Here is an 11532-nt window from a genome sequence, read left to right on the forward strand (position 1 = left end):
CTGGTGATATGATTGCTTGAAAGTTACTGTTAACTTCAAGTAAGTTATATGTACTAAAATATGATACATGCTGTGAACACTTGCACTTTGATGGTAGATTTTTAAAATTTATGTATTGTGCATTGTACTTAAAGATATCCCATGGTTATATTTCATTAGAATATTTTATATGTAGACATATCATTCAAATGTAGAAAATCTCCATCAAATATATTTATGTTTACTAGATATGGGTGGTTTTCAAAATACTGAAGTTTTTGTTTTTCTATTACTTTAATTAAGCTTAGTTTTAGGAAGAGTTCTTGCGCAGTTTATACCAAAACATGTAGTCAATAAATGTGTGCAAATTCAGCTGATGACACGAGCAGTTTAAAAATTGTTATATTATATAGCTAGATTTGTCCCCTATTTACATAAAAAAGTGTGACATTTTACATGAAGGCTCTTTTTTAAACTGTGTTTTATTTTTTTCAAACAAAGTTCAATTCTTATAGCTTTGTTTTTTTATGTAACTTAAACGCTGCACATTTAATGCAAAATAATCTTTTCATAAACCTCAGTTTATTTTAACCAACATTTCACATGTCGTGATTGAACCCCATAAACAAAAATAGTGAAAAAATATTGAATCTATTTAATGTTGAATACTAAACCTTTCTAAACTCCTAATAGTTTTTCTAAGACCACCAACCTTTCAAAAATGTTGTTTTCGTTTTGGTTTAATAAATTGACTTTCTCAGAATTTTGATGCATGTCTATAGACCCAAAAATGTTCCCTGTGCATCTTTTCAGTAGTGAACATTTTACCTTTATTGTATGCTTAACTAAGGATTATAAATCAGCAATAAAACTTACTACATGACATTTGTTAGCTTCCCGCTATTCTAGTATATACAGGTGACGACAACTGGTCATAGGAAGATAAGGCAGAATGGTTCGTACCAGGTATCTGCCCATGGTCAGCTTCCTGAAAAGCTTTCTGTCACTTGTTGTCCATTTTAACTGTTGTTTGTGTTTTTCTCAAATAAGCATATTTCTTACTGCACAAGCTTCCTCGTCTTTTTCCTCCCTGTTTAACTCCTCATCTGCTTTCTGACATTGCCCATATTTTTGCGTCCAACAACAGTTACTCCGACTGTGACTTTATGTCGGTTTTATAATCTGTGGTCTGAGTGTTGATGCTTGCCTTCCGTATCATGTGACAATTTTGGCCAAGAAACGGACATGGAGGAGGCCTCTGTATAACGCGAATTTCTCGACTTTTACATAATTATGGCTTTAAAATGGAGCTGCACAGTTTGTCTTTACAGAAGGATTTTTGAGTAGTAAATGTAAAACTTGCCAAAGATTGAATAAAATTGTCCCTTTTATAAGTTATATAGCAGTAACTCGGTCAAAATGTGCTTCCGTGGTGTAGTCGAAAAAATTCTCTAATAAACAAACGGTAATATTTTCCATTTTCGCGCATTTGCGAGTAAACCGGGGACCACAAGGGAATTATTTCACTCGTAGAATGTATTTTACTTAACATAAGACACTTTTCATGCTTACATCTGCATGTTTTTGAGTTGTTTACTTTAAAATTTAACTTGGGTGTTTTCTCTGCAGATCGCTTTCTGAAATGCGGTTAGATGAGGGTACCAGACTGCAGTTGGTTTGCATTTCACTGTATTTTATTATAAAAAAACATTTTAAAGAGTAAGATATCAAACTTAAATGTTTTTAATAAGTAGTTGTCACTATTGTCTGAGCGCATATGAAAAAAAAATATCTTCCCCGACGGGCACGCTTCCGGGAACATTTGTTCAACTTTGGCATTTTTGGCTAGAATACTAGCCGTAAAATAAGAAAAAAGTGCTTATAAAATATTTATATTGGGTAAATAAAAACAAATAAAAACTTGTTATGATAGAAGCTGACCAAATCTGAAAGTTTGTGACAAAAAAGACAACGTCTCTTCGTCCGTCTGTACGATCTTTAGGATAAAACTGTAGTTCTGTTCTTTTCCGTTCGGAAAAAGTCCGTGTTAAAAATATGCATTCTTCTTCACATAATAGATACAGGGGTGGGCCTTGTCAGTGGAATCATATATTCATAACCTGATGTCCGATTTTAATACATGATACATTGATACAAAGGACAAGTCAGTATCTAGAGGAAACAAGCTAAGTCAGGTTCGAACCCGGTCGGCTAGGGGTCAAGGCCATTTGCCAAAATCCGGTAATATTCTCAAAATAAGAACTTTTCAGAGCAGTCAAGACAGTCCTGAAAACTCAAACACTATCAACGATACCATTGAAGCAATTTTCACGGCGTCCCGGGTCGGGCCAGCTAATTCTTGTCCAGCACCCTACTGCATTGTCGAGTACATTCAACACGACACACGACACGACACTCGACAATGAGCAATGACACTCAAATGTTACTGCAATATTTTTCGCCAAAACCTAGCGCGACAATGAGACACTCAAATGTTAAAATGTCGTTGAACGTTGTCGTCCGTCGCGTTGCAATATTGTGCGTAGTGTCATGTGTCGCGTTAATTGTCGTGTGTCGTCCTTAAAGGGTGACACATTATATTTAATGTGGCACTATATGAATTTCGTAAATTTCCCAAAACAATTTTCTATTATTTTGTTGCACTGAGATATGACCATGCAAAAAAAACTAAACCAAGGTGGGACACCATCGATGTCGGCGGAGCAAACGTCTTCGTGAACAAATTACTACTCAATTTAGCAAAACACTGTACTCCCTGCAGCTTGAAAAGATATCAGTAAAATATCAAGAAACGTGTTAAATGATCTATTAAGTATACATAATTTATTATAAAACGTTGTTTTACAAATATGACACAAAGTAAAATAGAAAAAAAGTGGAAACTTCACAGGTCGCTCAACACGACAAAAACGAAAATGTTGCAGGCTCGGTTTAATTGAACCTGTTTATGGACGGTAGTGGAAATGCATGCTACCGTCCACGCCCTCTAGCCCCGGGTTAAGCAGAACTCAATATTTACACATGCTATACGTACAAAAAGCAATTTAGTGACATCCGCAGATGTATTCAATCCATACACTTACTAAAGCTCTTATGTACTCAATGATTGTAGGACATCACTAATTTAGACTTGAGACAAACATAAACTTTCTCTGCCCCTTAGACAATAACATCATGGGGAGTTTTAATAACTATCAGAACAGCAGTCTTTAAGTGCCTTGTGTCGGTTGTAAAAATATCCACGTACTTGGTCTTAGTCTTATTATATTTTCTGCTCCTTTTGGATCATTGCGTCAAAAAACAATTACTCCATTACTATAATATAGCTCCGCTTATACCGTTGTTAGTGGGCGTGAAGGCTGTTGCCTATTTCATAACCTCTCATACATGAAAGTGACCCGGTAGTCTAGCGTTAACATGCTTAACTTTCAATCAAGAAGTCTGTGGTTGGAATCCTGGTCGAGGCTCTGGCACAATCTGTGGTGCTCTTGAATGTATTCCACCTAAGCAACAGTTTGGTACTGGTTCTTCACAGGAAATAGGGCTTTGCGTGTATCGGTACTACACACCAGCTACGTTAAAGAACCAGACTGTCTGTTCGCAAAAAGCTAGGCTCAGTTAGCCGAACAGGCCTGTATTTAATGGATTTCTCTCGCTCTGTCCTAGGGACTTTCTCTCGCTCTGTCCTAAGGACTTTTTCTCGCTCTGTTCCTCTGGTCAGATCACTCTGTGTGTGTACCAGTTGAGGATGATGAATTTGGCGCCCTAAGGGGCTGCCATTTTCATGTAAAGCGCATTTGAATGTGTTTATTAAGAAAAGGACGCTGTATAATATAATATAATATAATATAATATAATATAATATAATATAATAAATGAACACTCAAACCTGAGTCTGCTACTATTTTGCTTATTCACCTTCAATACTTTAAAAAAGGATCTTCTTATAGATTTTAATGCACTCAACATGTATAATTAGGAAGGAAATGAATGATTAAATGTTCATTGTTTCTCGACAGTTCTGAACACGGTTTACAGTGTATATCAAAGATAATACGAACAAGTTTTTAAGGTGAAGTTCTACTAATCTGACTGCCTATACTTTGGGGCGTGAAAATCTTGTATCGTTTTTCAAAATTTTTACGTTCATGTAAATGTGAACATGGCCTTTAGGACAGGTGTTTGCCTATCTAGCATATTATAAGATGGTATGGGAGGGGCATACAGTGGAAATGACATTGTAGTCTTGTGGAGAAATCCATCAAGAAGACCATACTTTCATTGGATAAGATCATGGGTTTCGTCAGGCAAAAAGAAAGCATTTCAAAGGTGAAAACAATAGAACGACAAGTGCAAGGATTTCTACAAACTGAAAACGAAGCTAAGATATAACCTGAAATCATTGCATTCAAACTTGAAAGAACAATACAGTTGATTACTGTTAGTTTTTCGATAAGGTTATCGTCAAAAGATATATTTTCAAGTTTAGTATATATGCTTTGAAATAGAAGATGACGAGTGACAGAAGTTATCATAACATATTTATAGTCATGAATGTCTATTATAGTATGATGGTTTCTTTTTAATAGCATCCACTCATCACTTTATGCATCTTTAAAAACGTAGTGTTCAAATATGTCATCCCACACTTTTTACATTTTAATGGTTCGTTTCTATCTTGAGGTACCGGAGGCAAATCATCACTATGTTTCTTTTCTTTATATGATGAAAATTTTTTAAGACCTGAAATGTAGGAATATGAAATATATATTAACAAGCAATCAAGGCCTTCAAACAGATTGTTGTCTACATTATCACGGTTCAGGGTTCAGAAGCGCATGAATTGAATCACGAGGGCGTTAGCCCGAGTGGTTTAATATCCAAGTATCTGAACCATGATCTGTGGTAAAGTAGACGACAAAACACAAAAATGCCTTGATTGTTTTCATTCTTACATGTTCACTGAAATATTTTGATAAACATTATGCTGGGCTTCACTTCTACGAGTTGAAAAGAACCGGAAGTCATGCACCAATCTGACGTCATAATTGACGTAATAATGCTCTCTTACCGGTCCGCGCTTATCGCAGAATATATAGAGCTTGAAATTCTTCTTTGCTTTACTGGCAAGCAAATCGAGCCATGTAAGAATGTATGTTTTATAACAAGAAAAAGGTGTTACTTATATGTTCACAATATTGTTGAATAATATTTTTTGTAAGCAGTAAAATTAGAACATAGTGACAAATACAAGCATGCCGATCACTTTGAAAAGTAGCAAAGAATAGGGTTTTTTTTTTTCTTGCATACAAGACGGGAATTTTCCGTTTTTTTCACCGGTGCTGGAAAACTCCATTTTACTCCTGCTGTAAATGACGTATTACGAAGTACATATACGTAGAAGATTTGTGTAGGGATATATACTTTATTTTAAAAAAAACGGAATAAAATTCTATACTATACCTTGATAGTACCTCTGTATATTTCGATAAAAAAAAAACACAAAAAAAACGTAAGTTTATTAAAAATGCATAACGCGTTACACTGCAAGTGATAAAACTAAATCGGTACTAAACATTGTTATTTGACTTTGAAACGTCATGACGCCTTTCCTGTTTACAGACGTTAATTTCCCGCACTTTGTTTAGATACGCTGCTGTGAGATAATAGTTCTAAAACGAAAGTATTTCGTTTTTGTATCATTTCTTGAATATGGTATGTAAGAAAAAGATTCAATCTCTGGCTGTAGATGCAGATGGGGATATTCAGCTTTCGGATAACTGTTTACGTTGTAACTCGACAAAGCCTCGTTACACCCTTAAACTGTTACCCGGCCTCTAGGCCGGATATTCCAATCAGCACCTACAACCAGTGTAAGAATCTTATAATATACACGACGTCGTGTTTTACGTTTTCAACTCAGAATGTAATTTGTGTAGCATACAAGGTACATGGCACGGAACTAGAACATTTAGGCGATAATTGACCCTACTTCACATCTTGGTATTAGACATTTGCGAATTAAGTCCACGTGGACTGTGAACACCTAAGGCGATCGATATTTCAAGGGGACCGTCTCAACATGTTATTTTTAATTTATGTTTGGTAGGAAAACATTCCTATAACGATGGTAAAGTCTGGCTTATTATGTCACCGAACAGGATAAGACTTGGATTGTCTTTCCGTCCGTCTGTTCACCAGTGAAATGTTTTGTTATATATATATATATCGCAAAAAGTATTTGATCTAGCGTCATAACACTTTCCTGAAATGTTCTTTAATATTTTAAGTTGCGCATTGCGTCAAAGTTTAAAGATGAGCTAGTCTGATCGCAATGTATCCGTATTCCATCGTCGACGTCGTCCGTCATGAAAAAATTTAAACTCGATCAGCTGGGATCAAAATGTAAGTCAGTATGAAATCATTGTAAAAACTGTGGAAAAACGTAAGCTTGCGTCTCTATTCCTTTATTGTTACTATGCGCCCGAGGGAAGGTATTTTGGGATACCACATGTGTTCATCTGGCTGTTTGTCTCTCTGTCTGTGTGTCCGTTAGCAATTTCGTGTCGACTCCGATCTGTAACTCGTGAACACTTTAAGTATTTTAAACAAACTTGACAGATGTTCTCCACATCAGGACGACGTGCAGAGCGCCTGTATCAGGTGGCTCGCTTCAAGGTCAAGGTCACACTTAGGTGTCAAGGCCAAATGACTTTGTTTTGTGCCCGCTTTGTAACTCTTGATCTGTTTGATGGATTTTAAAGAAACATTGCATAAATGTCCACCACATCGAGACAAGGTCAATGTCACACTTAGGGGTGGGGTCAAAGGTCATATAACTTTGTTCGAGTGCGATGTGTAACTCTTGAACTGCTTGAAGGATTTTAAAGAAACGTGGCACAAATGTTCTCCAGAGCTCATGGCTCGCTTTAATACTTTTGGCGGTATGTGTAGCATAACTTGTCTTTGATGGACAGAAACACGGAACAAGAGCTGTCCGTAAAACAGCGCGCTCGCCTTTTCTCAATGCTTTACTCTAAATTAGAGCTTTACCAGTAAAAATATTCCAAGTTAAAACGGGACATAACTCTGTCAAAATTCAAATCAGAGTAATGGTGATTGTTTCTCCACGTGTACACATTGAAAGTAAAAAAAATATTTTAAGTTTCAAGTCAAAAGCTTTAATAGTAACAGAGATATTTGACTTTATCTAAACAATTAACAAAAAAATTATATGTAAATAGGGGGCATAATTGTGTCATAATTCAAATCAGAGTTATGGAGATTGTTTTTCCTGGTGTAGACTTCGATACTAAATAACTATTTTAAGTTTCAAGTCAAAAGCTTTGATAGTAACAGAGATATTTAACTTTATCAAAAACTTACACCAAAAATTCTAAGTTAAAAAAGGCATAATTATATCAAAATTCAAATCAGAGTTATTGGTATTGTTTCTCCTGGTGAAGCCTTTGATATTAAATAACTATTTTAGGTCTCAAGTCAAAAGCTTTGATAGTCACAGAGAAATTTGACTTATCAAACAAAAATTTTAACCAAAAATTCTAAGTTAAAAAGGGGCATAATTCTGTCAAAATTCAAATCAGAGTTATTGGGATTGTTTTTCCTGGTGTAAACTTCGATAGTAAATAACTATGTTAACTTTCAAATCAATAGCTTTGATAGTAACAGGGATATTTGACTTTATCAAAAACTTTAACCAGAAATTTTAAGTTAAAAAGGGACATAATTCTATCAAAATTCAAATCAGAGTTATGGGGATTATTTCTCCTGGTGTAAACTTTGATAGTAAACAACTATTATAAGTTTAAAGTCAATAGCTTTGATAGTAACAGAGATATTTGACTTTATCAAAAACTTTTACCCACGGACGCCGACGCCGGAGCGTGTGCAATAGGTGTACTTTTTCTTCGAAAAGTCGAGCTTAAAACAGCCACACCCAATTCATAACACCTACCGCATAGTGATAATAAAATAACCTAAACCCTATTGCCGTTATAAACTCTTTTTCTTACCGCGCATAATATAATCAAATTATGTTGAGACGGTCCCCTTGAAAAATCTATCGTCTTAGGTGTCCACAGTCCACGTTGACTTAATTCGCAAATGTCTATTACCCAACAGAAAGTACGGACTGGAGTATCTAACAAATGTTATAGTTCTTGTAAAATATCAACATAGCATTACATTTCCTTATGAGATTTTCTTACTTTACGATATCAAATTTTCTAAGAGTTATTTCTATTGATGGCAAATGCCCGTCATTCATCTTACTATTCATTAAACTTACGCTATCATTGTATTCAAAGGGGTACATCACATAAAGGTTAAAAAAAATTGGGTTGTCTGGGGCATAGTAACCCCTATGTATAGACAAGAGCTGCAGCTGTCAAAATGGTAATTTTGGTATATGGTCATGATCAGCTTCCGTACAAGTCTCATTTGTTACGTTAAAATTCCAGCTGATACACCCTCACACTACTTAAATATAAATATCCACAAAAAACATTCTCATTTCCTGCTGTCATAAACCGTTTTTGCACAGTGAGCAGCGAAACTCGTACTATTTCATCAAAGACGTGTAGTCCAACAAGATCGCGTTCACCGGACGATCATAGAAAATCACCTGTTAAACAAATGTATGGCAGGCGAACAAAGGGAAATGAATGATGCTCCTTAGAAAACCATCAAAATGTATCTCACAAACCTGGTATTAAACCACAAGCGGGTCTATAAGTCCTGCAATGCTTTGTTATGTTCGTAACCGAAAATCTATTCTCCCCGGTTCCACCATTGCGTCACATGTGAGTCACGTGTCAACTTATCTGAACGGCGAGAACCAGTTGATATAGCCAATCAAATAAGCATGTACAGCATCTTACAGGTGATTTTCTATGATCGTCCGGTGAACGCGATCTTGTTGGACTACGCGTTTTTGATGAAATAGTACGAGTTCCGCAGCTCACTGTGCAAAAACGGTTTATGACAGCAAGAAATAAGGATGTTTTGTGGATATTTATATTTAAGTAGTGTGAGGGTGTATCAGCTGGAATTTTAACGTAACAAATAAGACTTGTACGGAAGCTGATAATGACCATGTACCAAAATTGCCATTTTGACAGCTGCAGCTCTTGTCTATACATAGGGGTTACTATAACCCAGACCACCCCAAAACCATTATGTGATGTACCCCTTTGATTGTAATCATTTTGTTTGATATATATATATATAAAATTCACTGAGGCAAAATGAAGGGCTATATGACCGAAGAATAATGCAATCGATGAGTGAAACAAACTTAGATAAGCATAAAAGAAATTAGTCCCAATGCGTGACTCTTAGTTACCTCCCCTGGCGGTCCGTCCACAGGGTCACAAGCAACGACTGTTTAAAATCGGCGTAATCGAGGTACTTCAGTCTTTCAGACATGATTGCTGGCGAAATTAATTTTTTTTCTGAATAGCAATTCTTGTGCTTGTTTTGTGTTATACGCGATATGTCATGTCATGAGCACTTCACAGTACCTGAAGAAAGTCATCCACTGACCTATCATTATCGATTTGTTTTTCGCCATTTGTGACGTCACAACTTTATTACATCACTATTTCATGTACCGCTTTGTACCGATACCGGATAGAAGATAATGGGGATCACAACATCTTAGGCTGATTCTAAGTGTATTAGCGCAATAGTATTTGTATATTTACAACGATTTAAAATAGAATTACAACCTTTGAAAACAAAACAGATCTTGGGAAAGATCTATTCATATCTATTCTCATGTGCTTGTTCCTTCACGAAAATCTGAATAAAGTTTGGTGGAGAAATCGAGCACGACTTCACACTGTGCTAAATGATGTACGTCCATGCATTTTAAATATATGATAGTTGTTTTTCTGTAGTTTTTATGAATATGTCAAATAACGTTACTGTTCATGAGATAAATGTATTACATGCAGCAAATTAAAATATTTCTTTCCTTTTTTATACTGTGAAAATTCGAATATGAATCACTAATGATTACCCGGCTGAGTTGGGTGTAATATCAGACTGAAATGAAAGCGATAATTACGTAACGAGTTGGTCTAATATCAAATTGAAATGAAACGAAAGCGATAATTACGTAACGAGTTGGACTAAAAAGAAATAAACGCATTACCAACATTGTCGTCTGAAGCCCTAACGGTTAGTTTACCAATCGTCTGTACCTCACTTAGACAAGTCTCTACTCTTCTGTTCACCTCAAAAACCAGAGTTTCCATACTTTTGGCAGCAACTTGTCTGACACAATCATTTCCCTCTGAAATCTTCTCTTCACCAACCTTAATCTCTACAAAAAGCTGAGCTTCATTGTTACTTCTAAATTGTTTAAGCTTGTCAAGTTGCTGTGACACATCTTTCAGTATATCATCGATTTTCTTGCTGCTAGAAGTTATTTTGTCTGTAATCTCTTTATGCTTGTCCTGTACATCTGTTATTGATTTTTTCTCCAACTCTTCAAGTGTGGCTATAATGCGTTTCTTAAACACATGTATGTCATCCAGTATACCGTCTCGTTGCACATTCAACTTCTTCAATTCATTTTGCATTTTGGACTTCAGATTCTGCAAATCATCTTTTACTTTTTCCAAAGATGTTTTAGTTTTGTCCTTGTCCTTTGTCTTGAGAAGTCCTTTGTCAATGTTCGGGATATATTCTACGCCTTCACAGGATCTGAAATAAATAGTGAATGATGACAGCAGCTATTCTTTCATCCTTTATCAGCAAAGAATATACAGCTGGACCTGTATTCATCAACATTTTATGCTAAAATTACGTTTGCCCGATATTTGGAAGTTAAGGCAATTTGAATGTTTTGAGATTTGAAGTCTAAGTCTAAATTTCAGACTTAAAATGTGGATGAATACAGGCACTGTACAGACAAAAATATGAAAGTATTAGACAAAATATAAGTACAATAGTACGAAGAATGCAGGAAAAATAGCAACCACTTTTAAATCTCTGTAAGACGTAAAATAATAAATACGACACCACACATTTAAGCCCATGTCTTCAGTTCTTACATGTACATATACATAATTTGCCACCAGTTAAATATAGATAGTGCGCGTTGATACTGTTATCAAACAAAATTTAAAATATAAAATTACAAAATATAAGAAACAAATCAAAACTGAGTACATAACATTCTAAAGGAATTGGCATCACATGATGTGAATTATTGATTGTCCGAATTCTAAAAATCGGTATATTTGTGAAGACACATCTATCTAATACATGTATATTTGCAACATTAAGTTAATGTTCGAATTTAACCACAACATATACTAAAAACTCTGTCGTGAACCTGGTTGGTTTTCTTACTTGAAACATTTTTTCAGAACTCGTGGAAGTAATTATTTTATTTGCGAAAAATACAATCAATATTTTACTACAAGGCATCAACGACACCGCATTTTAATAATATGCAAGATAAGATACCATTGGGCAAGTTCTCGTTATTTGTTAAACGAA

The 11532-nt window shown here is 35.3% G+C and overlaps 1 protein-coding gene across 1 annotated transcript; it reads right to left on the reverse strand.

The window, feature by feature from the left end:
* Positions 1–3834: 3834 nt before the first annotated feature.
* Positions 3835–10731, reverse strand: LOC128551722 (uncharacterized; the record flags this gene model as incomplete). Its single annotated transcript, XM_053532637.1, has 2 exons — positions 3835–4743; positions 10178–10731. Coding segments are annotated over 2 exons (715 nt in total), but the record flags the coding sequence as incomplete, so codon positions are not given.
* Positions 10732–11532: the final 801 nt, after the last annotated feature.

Source organism: Mercenaria mercenaria, unplaced genomic scaffold, assembly GCF_021730395.1.
Source record: "Mercenaria mercenaria strain notata unplaced genomic scaffold, MADL_Memer_1 contig_1587, whole genome shotgun sequence".
Classification (NCBI taxonomy): domain Eukaryota; kingdom Metazoa; phylum Mollusca; class Bivalvia; order Venerida; family Veneridae; genus Mercenaria; species Mercenaria mercenaria.